The sequence below is a fragment of the Narcine bancroftii genome, chromosome 1 (genome assembly GCF_036971445.1).
Source record: "Narcine bancroftii isolate sNarBan1 chromosome 1, sNarBan1.hap1, whole genome shotgun sequence".
Taxonomy (NCBI): Eukaryota; Metazoa; Chordata; class Chondrichthyes; order Torpediniformes; family Narcinidae; genus Narcine; species Narcine bancroftii.
The window spans coordinates 277,559,928-277,575,819 of record NC_091469.1 but is presented as its reverse complement, the minus strand read 5'-3'; the positions used below and the strand labels follow the sequence as shown (position 1 = coordinate 277,575,819).

General features: G+C 44.7%; 1 protein-coding gene across 1 annotated transcript in view; it reads left to right on the top strand.

Moving 5' to 3' along the window:
• ipo7 (importin 7) overlaps positions 1-1,929 on the top strand; it is a 55,314-nt gene extending 53,385 nt beyond the window's left edge. Inside the window, exon 25 of the mRNA XM_069900264.1 lies at positions 57-1,929. Within this exon, the coding sequence (XP_069756365.1) occupies positions 57-154 (98 nt within the window). The 3' untranslated portion in view covers positions 155-1,929. The remainder of the gene's footprint in view (positions 1-56) is intronic.
• The last annotated feature ends 13,963 nt before the right edge of the window (positions 1,930-15,892 follow it).

The window sequence follows — 15,892 nt, the reverse complement described above, 5'->3', positions numbered from 1 at the left end:
ATGTTAAAGTTTAAGACTGTTGATTCTTAAGATTTTTATTTTCTCTCTCTGCACAGAGTCCAAAATGATTGAAAAACATGGTGGATACAAGTTCAATGCTCCAGTAGTGCCAACTTCTTTTAATTTTGGTGGTTCTGCCCCAGGAATGAATTGAGTTCGCTTTTGATTCATTGTACTGTGTGACTGGTTGTAGTGAAAGCTTGTGTTGTTCCTTCCAGTAGTGGTTCCAAACAAAAAAAAAAATCAGTTCTATCATCCATAAAATCCACTCAACTTCCTACTACGTGGAATGGACATAATGATCAGAGAAGTGGGAATTTGATCATGAGAGCCCTCTGGAGAAGAAAAACCACTTTCAGAGGATCATCGGCCTGAGAGAGACAAGTCTGAAGAAAAATAAATGACTCCAAACCATAGGAACCTGAAAAGCAAGGAAACTGTCATGTTGACAGCTTATTCCTTGATTTCATTTTAGGCAAGGAAATCATTGGTTTCTGGAATAGTTTCAACACATCTGTACTTACGGCTAGCAGGCTCCTTCAGTGTTTACATCCATAACTAGTGTTAGTATTCGTCTGGTTTTCCACATTTCAAGTTCATTTTTAATGTAAATATGACACAACAGGTAGATAATGCTCAAAAAATGATCTCCAAATTTTCCTGTATGCCAAGATTAAAAATGATTGTATTCAGATGTAGATTATCGGACGCTAAAAATAACACTACAAACTGGCAGGTGTGTATTTGTAAATGCATAAATAGCACTTTGATATTAAGAAAGCCTTCTAGCCTTCTAAACTGAACAGTAAGTTTGCTGTTCTCAAGTTCAAAGGATAAATGATCTAAATATGAATGGAGACATTAAGTTTAAAATTTTGAGGTGTCTTGCCTATAGCTGCCCACCTCAATTTTTGATTGGGATTTTGGCTAAATGAGAGTCGATGATATTCCACTGCTGCTAAAAATGGCAGTGCCCTCAGCGCCCTTTTATAAGCTCTCTATGTACAAGTCTTTTTTTAAATAAATTTGAATACATTATCATAAGCACTGAATAATTCAGTACAAACAATCTAGAAGCATGTAAAATTGGACTTGAACATCAATTAATTTCTGAGAAAAAAAGTACTGTAATGGGTTGAGTGTATGGATGAGCCATCTGTATATGCAACAAGCTATTAAAACAAAATTGGGTTGAACTTTTGTTGTAAAAAATTGTCTTTGTTTAACTTTAATGTTAAACTTGAGGTCCCTTGCGTTTAGGAGAAAAAAATACTTCTGTTATCCTTTTTCAGGCACTTGTTTTCTCATGAGTGAAGCCTTGATCATTCTCAGCACAATTCTAATTGCAACATGCACTATTTACATCACAAATCGTTGATGTGCTTGTGTTAATAAAATGTGTGATGTGACTTGTGTACTAAATGGCACATCAAAAAATCAAATGGTTATCTGTCCAATTGGCATGCAGACAGTTAATGGCTGCTCTGACGTGGTGAACAGGATAACTTGATTTTTTTGGAACACGTTAATTGACTGTTGCATTATGCCGCACTTTAACACAGGTTATAACCAAGAACTGTCACGATTGAGCAATGGTAATTGTGTGCTTCATTGCAGTGGTGGCATTGTTTACAGAGATGGAAAATGAAGGAATGGTGTTTGGAGTGCAGAATATCACACTGGAAGGCTGATGCGGAATTGGATGGAAATAACAAACTGGTTAAAATTGACAAGCTATTGTTTAAAATAGTGTGGTGAAATTCAGAACCAAGGATGACGAAGTTGGAACTTTGAGTATCTACCTTTTTTTTAAAAAAGAAATGCCATGCGGTGATATCACAGAGCATTAATAATTTTTGCAGATTCCTGTAATCCTGTGGTGATATTCTGTTACAGAATTTTAATAAAAAATGAGCATTCAAGACCAAACTTGAAAAGTTAATTGTGCTTTATATTGCAATCAAATGGAATAGACTGAATGGAAGATGCTAGAATATGCAGTGAGGTCACAAGTTCACACTTTGCTGCTTTGTTTTATCAGTTTTATGTTAAGTAGCAAAAGGTTTCATTGTTACAAGTTATTAAAGCCCATTTATCTAATTTTACTGGAGGGAATGTGCAAGATACTTCATTTCTTCACTGCACTTTATCTTTAAATTTTGCTTTTGCTTGTTGTTAACGTCACTGTCATTGAAGAATTTTGGTCAGAATAATGACATTATTCATATTTAGTTTTGAAGAAAAGTGTAAGAACCCAATTGGTCAGAGTCTTAAAAACAAAAGGTTTGTTACGTAAAATTGAAATTACACTAGAAAATAAAATAATCCCAAGAAATATTAAGGGATTGTTAAAATAAGTCTTGTTCATGACAAATTAAGAGCTGAGATCCAAGTTGGTAATGGATTTTGGTGGCAGAATGTTAAAATTGAACGTGATTCCAACATATGATTACTGTCCAATAACTGAAGTATCCGGCACCTATGGGGATTGGTAGATGCTAGAGAAATTTAACTCTTGCAATGCCTAATTAATACACCAGCATTAAGAATAAACGGTTTAAAAGATAAAAAATACTACACTTGGATGAATATATAAACCTTTGTGGCGGGCGAACCGAGCCCCACTTGTAAGCCACGCGGTGGGGCAGCGGCCAAAATGGCGCCATCGGAGGTTTTCCCCCTTCCTCCCAGCACGGGGCCAGGTCTGGGCTGGGAGTAGAAGTGCAGCCCAGCAGCCTGCAATAAACCAGTCTGCTCACTGAGTTCAACCCATTTGGTTGTGTGTTCTTTCAGGAGCAGGTGTAGCTGCCTGTGACTCAGACTGGGTTCAAATGTCTTTGAACCCATCATGAGTGAGCCTGGAATCAGCGCTATAGCCGTGAAACTGCCTGAATTCTGGGTTCAGGAGCCAGACACTTGGTTCAGTCACGCGGAGGCTCAGTTTCACCTCCGCCAGATTTCGTTTACACGACCAAATTCTACCATGAGGTCACTACCCTGGGACCAGGCCACCGCCAGACGCGTGCTGCACCTCGTTCAGCACCCACCCACCGAAGACAAATATGAGACCATCAAGTGAGTGCTTATCGGATCCCTTAAGACTATCCGGACACCAGCGTGCTGCTTGGATGCTGCACCTTGACACCCTGGGGGACAGGTCCATGATGGAGCTGATGGACGAGATGCTTGCGCTCATGGGTGAGCACACCAACTAACCAGCACATTTTCCTTGACATATGCCCGGGGACATCCGGCTGCTGCTGGTCCAGAAGAGCTTCACCGACCCGAGGAAGGTCGCCCAGAAGATCCAAGAGCTATGGGTCACACGATTCCTGGAGGGCTCAGTGGTCCAGCAGGTCATGAGGCACAACCACGCCAAGCCCACCGCTAGCTCTGCAATAGAACATCTGGCCCCTGAGGGTCCCCCAAGACCATAACCAAGGCCACAGCATCCACTCCAGGCCTCTGCTACCACCAGCGCAGGGGAGTCGAGGCTCGGAAGTGTCATCAGCCCTGCTCGTTTCAGGGAAATGACCAGGCTGGCCACTGTTAATGGCTGCAGCGGCTGGCCGAGGACATAGCCTCCCCTACCTGTGGGACTCAGTGGCCAGCAGTTCCTCGTTGACACTGGAGCCCAGATCAACGTCTTTCTGGCCACAGACATCGAGTCCAGGAACTGACCTCGTGGACCTTCCCTCCGTGCGGCCAATGCAACAGAAATCCAGACGTATGGAGACAAGACAGTCTACTTCCAGATCAGCCAATGAAATTTCGCGAGAAGGTTCACCATCTCATTCCTCCCAAATGCCATCCTGGGTGCAGACTTCCTCCTCACACACTGGCTTCTGGTGGACATTTGAGGTAGGTGCCTGGTGGGCGCCCGTACCTTCCAGGCCGTTCACCTTGACGCCTCCCGCTCGGAGCAACCGCAGATGGCCACGATCAGCACGCCCAGAGACTAGTTCCAGCGAATCCTGGACGAGTTCCTGACACTCCTCAAACCAGTTATCTGCTGCTTCACCACACCATGGGGTGTTCCACCACATCCCCACCCAGGGCCCACCGGTTCACACCAAGGCACGTCGGCTCCTGCCCGACAAGCTCTAGGTGGCAAAAGAGGAGTTTTCACATTTATTGGAACTGGGGATCATTCGGCGGTCCAACAGCCTGTGGGCCTCGCCGCTCCACCTGATCCTGAAAGCCTCCGGCAGCTAGTGTCACTGCGGAGACTATCGACAGCTCATTGAGGCAACAGTTCTTGCCTGTTATCCCATCCCTCACATCCAAGACTTTACCGCCAACCTGTACGGTGTGAGGGTTTTCTCCAAGGTTGATCTGGTGCACGGATATCACCAGATCCCCGTGCACCCTGAGGAAATATCCAAGATGGCCATCATCCCCTTTGGCTTGCTCTAATTCCTGCGCATGCCGTTCGGGCTCAAGAACGCCGCTCAGACCTTCCAGTGCCTCATGGACTCTGTGGGCAAGGACTTGGATTTTGTCTTTATTTATTTGGATGACATCCTCGTCGCCAGCAAGGTCCGGGCACAATGCAAGGCCCACCTATGCACCCTTTTCTCCCGACTGGCCGATTTCAGCCTTCCCATCAACCCGGCCAAGTGCCAGTTCAGGGAAGAGTCCATGCAGTTCCTGGGCCATACCATCACGGCCGAAGGAGCCACGCTGCCGCTGTGAAGGTTGCCACTATCAGGAGTTCGCATGCCTGGACAGTCTCGAGGGGCTCCAGGAGTTCGCGGGTATGGTCAACTTTTACAACTGCTTAATTCTGTGAGCTGCGCGCATCATGCAGCTGCTATTCGCCCTCATCGCAGCCAAGCACAAAATGCTCGCTTGGAACTCAGAAGCCTGCACCGCATTCTAGGCCACCAAGGATGCCCTCGCGAAGGCCACCATGCTCGCCCACCCGCACACCGACCTTCATATGGCACTCTGTCGATGCCTCTGCCACAGCCGTCGGTACCGTCCTGGAGCAGCAGGTGAATGGACATTGGAAGCCGCTGGCATTCTTCAGCTGCCTGCTGGAATGCAAATATAGTGCCTTCGACCGCGAGTTACTGGGCGGTGCGGTGTTTCCGCTATTTTTTGGAGGGGAGGACTTTTAACATCTTCACCGACTACAAACCCCCCACCCAGGCGCTCGCGATGTCAAAGGATCCCTGGTTGGCCTGCCAGCAGCGTCACCTCTCCTTCCTATCTAAGTTTACCACTGACATTCGGCACAAGGCGGGGAAGGACAATGTGATTGCTGATGCACTCTCGCTACCGGCCATCTGTGCGCTGACACCGGCCTCTACGTCGACCAACTCGCCTGGGACCAGGTCTGATGAGTAGACGAGGGCCTTCACGATGGCCATCAGGCTTGCGGTTCCGAGACCTCCCGACTCTGACTGGGGAAGGCACCATCCTGTGCGATATCTCCATGGGCACCCCGCGACCAGTGGTTTCCCAGCAGTGGCACAGGCAGGTTTTCCGTCACATTCACGACCTTTCACATCCGTCCATCAGGTCCACGGTCCAGATGGTGGCAGAACGGTTCATATGGCATGGGCTGCTGAAGCTGATTGCAGGCTGAGCCAGAACATGCACCCATTGCCAGACGTCCAAGGTGCACAGGCACACCAGGGCACCCATACACGAGTTTGAGCACATCCGGGAACGATTCAGCCACATTCACGTGGACGTCGACAGGCCCTTACCTGTTTCCCAGGGCATCCGTTACCTGTTTACGATGGTGGACCGCAACATTCGCTGGCCCGAGGTGATCACGATGCCAGATGCCTCCACTGACTCCTGCTCTCTGCATGGTTGAGTCGCCCAGTTCAGCATCCAGGGTCACCTCACCAGCGATCGGGATACCCAGTTCACATCTGCGCTCTGGGGATCCAGCTACACCGCACCACTGCCTACCACCCACAGGCCAATGGACTGGTCGAACATCTGCACCGCCACCTTAAGTTGGCACTCATGGCCCGCCTCACCGGTCCTGACTGGGTGGACGAACTTCCTTGGGTGCTCCTGGGCATCCACTCCACTCCCAAGGAAGATCTGCAGGCGTCATCTGCTGAGCTGGTTTACGGTGTGCCGCTGGCATTACCTGATGAGTTCGTCAACACACCTCAATCCCCAGCCGTTGCCACATGAACTACTTCCTCACCTCAGGGCATGCTTGGACTCATTCGAACCCCCAATGCCGCCCAGGCATGGCACCCGCCCATCTCACGTTCCCGACGAACTGCTTTCTCCGGAGTACGTTTTTGTTGGCGGGGCCCAACCATACAAGGGGCTGTACAGCGTACTGGCTCGATATTCATGCTGGACATTGGCAGCAGGCGGGAGCTGTTTACCATGGACAGGCTGAAACCAGCGCACCTCGATCCCACCAAGTCCGTGGTCGTAGCCCAGCCCAAGAAGTCAGACCGCCCACCAAAAAAGGATATTGGTGCCAGTTCTGGGGGGGGGGTGGTGGAGGGCTGTGTGGCTGCTCACCATTAGGTAGGCGAACCGGCCCCACTTGTGAGCCACACGGTAGGGCAGCCGGCCAAAATGGCAACATCAGGAGTTTTCCCTTCCTCCCAGCACGGGGCTCAGAAGCCTGCGCTGGGGGACGACGTAACGCCCGGGTGACATCAGCGCTCTCCAGCGTGGTTCTCAGACAGGTCCGAGCTGGGAGTATAAGTGCAGCCCAGCAGCCTACAATAAACTATTCTGCTCACTGAGCTCAACCCGTCTGGTTGTGTGTGTTCTTTCAGGAGGTGCCACTACACCTTAAAGCATTTTATTTATTTTCAGTCACATTCTTTGAAACTATTTAATCCTCGCTGCATCTGCAGGTTCTTCCCCCTTCATGGAACTGCCTGAAAGACAAACAATAACATTATAGATAATTAATACTCCCCCCTTCTAAGTTTACAGATACAGCCTCTAACCAGGGCAACTCTTGCTTAGCAGAGAAAAGGAGGCATCCAACAGCAAGTAGCATCAACCAGCTTTTCATCCTGGGTGTTTTACACTATTCAAACACCTGCTTTGAGCAAATTCACTCAACTGACTGAATATTTGCTCCAATCTTCACCAAGTGTTTGTGTTACTTCAGAGAACCTTTACTTTTACAATTTTAATCTTGTGTATTTTTCACCTGTTTTATTCTTATTTTTTTAATTTTTCATTTATTTTCCTTTTTTGCTGATTGCTTAAATTCTGGATACCAGAGGTTTTACTACATTCCGATTGATGTGTTGCAATGTAAATATATTCCAGGTGCTTTTACAAGTCATAAAAGTGCTTGAGGAATTCCAGTGTTACCCTTGCTGCTTTTTTCTACCACTTCAACAAAGAGGAAGGATTAACTACAATTTCTCAAGGTATCTGCTCCCTCCAGAAGTCCTGAGAATTGAGATTGAACTCAGCTAACACATTGACCATTAATTCACAAAACTGGCATATACTGAAAGGAGGGAAGGCAATTTGAAGATTTCTTTAAATACAACTTCAATATTTTTACATATGCCATGGTTTCCACCCACAGGGGTGAGAAATTGAACTTGGATAAACTGCACTCTTTCCTCCAAAAACTTCACTTGAGCCAAGGCTCATTCCAATTAGCATCATTACAGATCACTTTATATGAAATCACTGATTATAGACAGCCTTTTCTGGTTATTAAATTGATACCATTTAAATATTGGGTAGCCTGGGGAGGTTTATGGATGAGAATGGAGCAAACACCTTGAGGAAATTGTAGTTAATTCCTGTTCGTACAGAAGTGGACCAATATTGATATCCAACAGTGGTTTAAAAAAAAATCAATCAAGTGCAATTGGAAATTAGATGGATTTTGCTAAATATTACAATTGTTCGTTATTGGTTTCATGATTTAACCAGGAAGTAGTAGTATTTGATTTTGAAGAAACCAAACACAGATTGATTGGGTGATCAGGTGCGTTAATGATGTTGATTTTCCATTGCCTGTCACTCATTGTTCTTATTCCCACCCTGTCATCAGCTCTGTATTCTTTTCAACTGGGGCCCCGTCTAAACTTGAGGAGCAACACAAATATGGACATGTTGGAATCCTTGAGACCAATAATGAATTCAATATTTTGGGCAACTTGCTTTCTATTTGGATCAATAGTGGCCAGTTCTCTGCAGATTAGCTATGCATAATATTAACTTGTCTTTTTCTTTGGATACATGTGCAGTTCTCCCTTCTTCCTCTCTAAAAATCATTAATCTAGAAACAGCTTTATCAATGTGGCAATCTTGGCCCCACCCTATCAGACATTCCCTTTGTCCTGTTCATCTCTCCCACCAGCCCCCACCCCTAATCCTTAAAACTAATTTGTTTCTAATTTTCCCAATTGTGATGAAAGATCTTCAATCAGAAACACCAGCTCTGCTTTGTTTCCACATATTATCTGAATCACAACTGCATTTCGATAAGTCTAATCACCTGGCTGCACTCCCTGTATACAGGCAGAGACTGAAGATCTGAAGATGGCAAAAGTATGGTCAAGGGAGGCAAAGGAGTGTCTGCAGGACTGCTTTGAATCTGTGGAGTAGAACATATTCAAGAACTTATCAATTTTCTGAACACTCCAACTTCAAGACCTGCGTGAATGAGTGTGTGCCCTCGCGCAAATACTGCATATTCCCTAACCAGAAGCCCTGGATGAATCAGAATTCACAACCTGCTGAGGGTGAGAACAACGGTGTTTAAGTCTGGGGAATCAGGATCTTTACAAGAAGTCCAGGTACTTCCTGCAGAAGGCCATTTCTGAAGCTAAATAGCAATTCTGGAGGAAGCCAGAGACAGATACACGCCAGCTATGGCAGGGAATGCAGGCCATGACGGGCAACAAAGTGAAGGCAAACACAATAAATAACTGTGATGCTTCACTATTTGATGAGCTGAAAACATATGCCCACCTTGAGAAGAAGAACCAAACAGTGCCTACTAGAACCCCTGAAAAGGCTGAGGACCCTGTGATATCTCTCTCAGGGCGACATCAGAACATCATTCAAGAGGGTGAATCAGACCCTGATGGTGTACCTGGCAGGAAACTGAAAATCTGTGCCAACCAACTAGCTGGAGTGTTCATTGACATTTTCAACCTCTCACTGCAGCAGTTAAAGGATCCTACCTGCTCCAAAAGGGAATCAATCATCCCAGTGCCCAAGATGAGTAGCGTGGGCTGCCTCAACGACTGGCACCCAGTAGCACTAACTTCTACTGTGATGAAATGTTTTGAGAGGCTGGTCATGGTTAGAATTAACGTAGCTAAGTAAAGATCTGGACTCACTACTATTTTCACAATTGTTCCACAGAAGATGCAGTATCACTGGCTCTCCACTCAGCTCTGGATCACCTCAAACAGCAATTCATAACGTACAGTTGCTCTTCATCGACTATAGCTTGAACTTCAATATCACTATTCCATCAGTGCTGGTCACAAAACTACAAACTCAAGGCCTCTGTACCCCACCTTGCAAACGGATCCTTGAGTTTCTCATTGTTTCCATTGGATGACTGACTGGTCATCCAATGCAGTCTCCTCACTGATTATAAACACGGGCGCACCCCAAGGATGTGTGCTTAACATACTGCTCACTTGTTATACGCCCATGACTGTGGTCAGGCATAATTCCAATGCTATCTACAAGTTTGCTGATGACATCCAGTTGTCAGCAGAATTACAAACGGCAATGAAGCGTACAGGAAGGAAATAAATCAGCTCATTGAATGAAGTAATAACAACCTTGCACTCAACGTCAACAAAACCAAGGAGATGACTGGACTTGAGGAGAAAGTCAGGGGAGTACGACCCAGTCCTCATCGAGGGCTCAGTAGTGGAGAGGGTCAAGAACTTCAAATTCCTGGGTGTCAACATCTCTGAGTATCTGTCCTGCAGCCTCCACGTTGATGCAATCATAAAGGCTCACCAGTGGCTAGACTGATGTGCTTGAGGAGATTTGGTATGGCACCAAAGACACTTGTAAACTTCTACAGGTGTACTGTGGAGAGTATTCTGGCTGGTTATATCATTGCCTGGTAGTGGAGGCACCAACTCTAAGGACAAGACTAAACTCCAGAAGGTTGTTAACTCAGCCTGCGACATCATAGGCACCAGACCATTTCATCGAAGACATGAGGCAGTGTCTTTAAAAAAAAAAAGCAGCCTCTATTCTCTAAGACCCCCATCACCCAGGCAATCCCTCTTCACTCTGCCACCATTGGGGAAAAAGGGACAGGAGCTTAAAGATGAGCACTCAGCGGCACAGGGACAGCTTCTTTCCCCACTGCCATCAGATTTCTGAATGATCAATGAACCAGACACTGCCTTACTTTTCATGCATTTTTTTTAATAGTAATCGTAAGATGATTATAATATGCATGTTTGCACTATGATGCGGCCACAAAACACCGACAAACTCTGATTCTGAATATAGATATTTCTTTTCCTTGGTGTAATTATGCAGGTATATTTCCACAACTCTGCCATCAATTTCAAATTTCCAAGAACACTGAGTAAAGTTTCTTGCATGTTAAAAAGACAAAACTTTAATTGAATTGGTGGAAATATTAGCTTTGATTTTCTCCATTTTCTTGCATGCTTTTATGTCCTGTGAGGTATTTCCTCCTTATCCCAAATCAACAACCTTCCCCACACTTCCAATGATCTTTTAACACCTTCAGATTTTCATATCTGCATACATCAATACCACTTTTAAAATACTTTTATTGATTTTAATAAAGAATTTGTTTCTTTGGCTTGGCTTCGCGGACGAAGATTTATGGAGGGGGTAAAAAGTCCACGTCAGCTGCAGGCTCGTTTGTGGCTGACCAGTCCGATGCGGGACAGGCAGACACGATTGCAGCGGTTGCAAGTGAAAATTGGTTGGTTGGGGTTGGGTGTTGGGTTTTTCCTCCTTTGCCTTTTGTCAGTGAGGTGGGCTCTGCGGTCTTCTTCAAAGGAGGCTGCTGCCCGCCAAACTGTGAGGCGCCAAGATGCACGGTTTGAGGCGTTATCAGCCCACTGGCGGTGGTCAATGTGGCAGGCACCAAGAGATTTCTTTAGGAAGTCCTTGTACCTTTTCTTTGGTGCACCTCTGTCACGGTGGCCAGTGGAGAGCTCGCCATATAATACGATCTTGGGAAGGCGATGGTCCTCCATTCTGGAGACGTGACCCATCCAGCGCAGCTGGATCTTCAGCAGCGTGGACTCGATGCTGTCGACCTCTGCCATCTCGAGTACCTCGACGTTAGGGGTGTGAGCGCTCCAATGGATGTTGAGGATGGAGCGGAGACAACGCTGGTGGAAGCGTTCTAGGAGCCGTAGGTGATGCCGGTAGAGGACCCATGATTCGGAGCCGAACAGGAGTGTGGGTATGACAACGGCTCTGTATACGCTTATCTTTGTGAGGTTTTTCAGTTGGTTGTTTTTCCAGACTCTTTTGTGTAGTCTTCCAAAGGCGCTATTTGCCTTGGCGAGTCTGTTGTCTATCTCATTGTCGATCCTTGCATCTGATGAAATGGTGCAGCCGAGATAGGTAAACTGGTTGACCGTTTTGAGTTTTGTGTGCCCGATGGAGATGTGGGGGGGCTGGTAGTCATGGTGGGGAGCTGGCTGATGGAGGACCTCAGTTTTCTTCAGGCTGACTTCCAGGCCAAACATTTTGGCAGTTTCCGCAAAGCAGGACGTCAAGCGCTGAAGAGCTGGCTCTGAATGGGCAACTAAAGCGGCATCATCTGCAAAGAGTAGTTCACGGACAAGTTTCTCTTGTGTCTTGGTGTGAGCTTGCAGGCGCCTCAGATTGAAGAGACTGCCATCCGTGCGGTACCGGATGTAAACAGCGTCTTCATTGTTGGGGTCTTTCATGGCTTGGTTCAGCATCATGCTGAAGAAGATTGAAAAGAGGGTTGGTGCGAGAACACAGCCTTGCTTCACGCCATTGTTAATGGAGAAGGGTTCAGAGAGCTCATTGCTGTATCTGACCCGACCTTGTTGGTTTTCGTGCAGTTGGATAATCATGTTGAGGAACTTTGGGGGACATCCGATGCGCTCTAGTATTTGCCAAAGCCCTTTCCTGCTCACGGTGTCGAAGGCTTTGGTGAGGTCAACAAAGGTGATGTAGGAATCACGTTGCTCTCCATTGCAGGCAAAATCTTCGCTAGGATTCTACTAAATAGAATAATACCTAGTGTCGCTGAGAATATTCTCCCAGAATCACAGTGCGGCTTTCGCGCAAACAGAGGAACCACTGACATGGTCTTTGCCCTCAGACAGCTCCAAGAAAAGTGTAGAGAACAAAACAAAGGACTCTACATCACCTTTGTTGACCTCACCAAAGCCTTCGACACCGTGATAAAGAATTTGTACAAGCAGAAAAAAGGTACAATTCAATAAATTGTAACTCAGAGAAGGTTCACGAGAATGTTGACATGATTTCAGGGTCTGAGTTACAGGGAAAGGTTGTGCAGACTGGGGCTTTTTTCTCTGGAGCGTAGAAGATTGAGAGGGGACTTGATAGAGGTGTTTAAGATTTTAAAAGGGACAGACAGAGTAAATGTGGATAGGCTTTTTCAATTAAGAAAGGGGGAGATTCAAACTAGAGGACATGGTTTAAGATTGAAGGGGGAAAATTATAAGGGGAACATGAGGGGAAATTTCTTTACGCAGAGGGTGGTGGGGATGTGGAATGAGCTTCCGGCAGACGTGGTCGAGGTGGGATCATTGGTTACATTTAAGGAAAGACTGGATCGTTACATGGATAGGAGGGGACTAGAGGGGTATGGACCGGGTGCTGGTCAGTGGGACTAGGAGGGTGGGGATTTGCAATGGCATGGACTAGTAGGGCCAAACTGGCCTGTTCTGTGCTGTAAGTGGTTATATGGTTATATATATGGTTATATACATCCATAATTAAAAAATTTAAATCTTATTAACAGTAAAATATCTCAATTAAACAAAGTTCCAAATATATATATGAAAATATTCTTAAAATATGAAGTACATTCAAAATGAAAAGCATATTCTTAATAGCGTATCAGCACATAATAACAAAAAACTGTCAAGGGGAAAAACAGGAAGCAATTAAACTTTTCAAAATTTTAAAATTTGCCTTCATTACCCTTATTTTCGCCTGTAAATATAATCACCATGTGACTGTCAATTTTTATTTGGCGTTCCTGTGAAGTGCTTTGAATCACATTTTAAGGTAGATTTTGAACATTTTAAAAAAAACAGCTATTCAAGTATAACTAAAATGACATTTTTTAAAAATCACTGAAAGACTTCCTGGGTGCCTTGAAAGGAAGTAACCAACAACAGCAGTGTTTTGTGCTAATCTTTCAGAAGGAAACAGTCCTGGAGAAATTCACAGTAACTTTATACTTTGAGTGGTTCTTCTTGGCTTATTTATTTCTTAACTGCAAAGACAAATATATAATGCAGCTTGTTCCACTTTAACCATTTTTAGCAGGATTATGTATTTTGTCATTCCTGGGAGAGAACTTGTGCAACAAAACCCCAACTGAATAAAGAGGAATTGAAGTGAGCTCCAATTCACGATCAAGAAAATTTGTTCACGTACTGAACATCTGGGAATCCTGGGGATAGATTAAAGCTTCTGCATAGATTGATTCTATTTTCTATCAGGGAGATTTTTTTGAGACTGCTTTTCTGCAGTCATCAAATTTATTCGTAAATATCGACTTTTGTTCAACCTTGTTGTCCCTGACCTTGAACCTCGGACCTCTTGTTTAACTGTTCTTGAGCACCAACTGAGTTTGTACCATCCTATGTTGCTGTTCAGTGAAGCAAGTGCGAACACATCACTCAACAAAACTGCTTTAAGTGATATTATAAACAGTAACTGAAATGATTAATACAACAATGTATCAGAAGTCAGACTTAAATACACATCATGAATGGGCATTTTAAATCATCTTCATATTACAACACACTCTTCCCTTATGATATCTAATCCAATCTCTTCTGAGTTTAACCTTGGTTGTGGAGGATTTGTTGTCAAATCCATGACCAAGCGTCTCAAGGAAGTAGGAATCACAGGGCAGGCCCTTAAAAAGAAAAATTCCTCTGACTAAGATGAAATGAGCAGTCATTGGCTCTGGGTGAAAAAGAGGGATCCTATCTGGGCTCCAAATGACCACTAAGAGAAATGGATATGGGATACACACCCAGGTCTGTACAGCCTGTGGTGGGCTTGCCTTGGCTGAGGGTGTCTTTTGTTTAAAAGACTGAAATACCCAATTATATCAGGGAATACAACTGAAGATGTGACCAATACTGAATAATATTCCTGGTGGTCATTGAGTATGATTGAGGCAACCAACTGTACTAACTCTGAGAGCGGATCAATCAAACCAATACAGAAAGGTCAGGGATTGTAACTCCTTGTTCTATAGATCAACCTCAGCCTGGTTCAGATCATTAAGTAGAAAAAATTTAATTTAATTTAGAAATGTTGCACGGTTACAGGCCCTTCCAGCCTCCAAGCCTGTCCTGCCTAATTACACCCATGACTAATTACTACTGAGTGGGAATATGGGAGGAAACCAGAGAAAACCCACATGAACTCAGATCTTGTGAGAATCATGTCCTTTTCTGTAATTAGGTCAGCTTATTTGGCCATTTTTAGCACCATCCAATTTGATGAAATGATCCTGCTGTGGCATCCATTTTCAAGTTTCCCACCTTCCCCCCTTCCTGAGGTTACAATATAGCTGTTGTCTCAATTCTCTGATGAAACTGGCTTTCTACAGACATTAAAGCAGTCCAGTTCTGAATTGGCTGCCAATAAAGACTGTGAATACTCCCTTTGCTCAGAAAAAGATACTCTATTCTGCCCTTGAGTAGATAAAAGGGAGAACCAAGGGATTAGTTAAAAAGGGAAGAATGAATATGCAGGGAACATAAAAGGTAACTGTAAAAGCTGTTGATGTAGGAAAAGAGATTACTGAGGGCAAACATAAGCCTTTGGAATATATAATGGAGCATAAAAAAAATTGCAAAACAAATACAGTGGAGAATATAAATAACCTCCCATAACAACAGATCCCAAGGTCTACTGAAAGAGAGGTACTGAAGGAAATCCGTGCTGGTAGTGGAAAAAGTATTAGGAAAGAGATGGGTTTGAAGGATAATATATCCCTGGGCATGATGGTCTGCTTCTCACAGTAATCATGGAAGTGGCCTCAGAAATAATGGATGCACCGGTCATCATTTTCAAATGGAATATACTAAAGTGGAGGAGGGTGGTGGTGAAAAATGAGCAGATCACGCAACAAGTCAAAAGAAACCAACATTTTGGAGCTGAACCCTTCATTGGGAATCTGGAAAAACAGGTAAACACCTGAATAAAAATATGGAAGGGGGAAGGGGGAGGAGTGCGGGTAAGAGGTTACAGATGGATACAGTGTGATGGTAGAAGAGGGTTGAGAAGGAAATCTCTCTGATAGAAGGAAGAGAAGGGGTGGGGAGCTGGAGGAAAGGAGACAGGGAAAGGGAAAGAGAGACTAGGGGAGGGGGTTAAAGAAAATTGGAGGTTGGTGCCCTCGATTTGGCAGTGTACGAGGCCATGGACTCTCATGTTGGTGTGGTAATGGTGTGTGATCATTTTCAAACATTCTTTAGTCTTTGGATCATTTCCTGTCAGTTGGAGTGTAGGTATCTCATTTCACCTTACAGCTTGAAAGAAAGGTATTGTGGACTGGTCAGCCCACATTGGTTTTGGGGAAAATACTATAATTAAAGGTGCAAAAGTGGGGGATTTGGAAAGCAGAAACTGGACTGGTCAAAGTCAACATTCTGTAGATTTACAAAAGCAAAATCATGCTTATCAAATTGATATG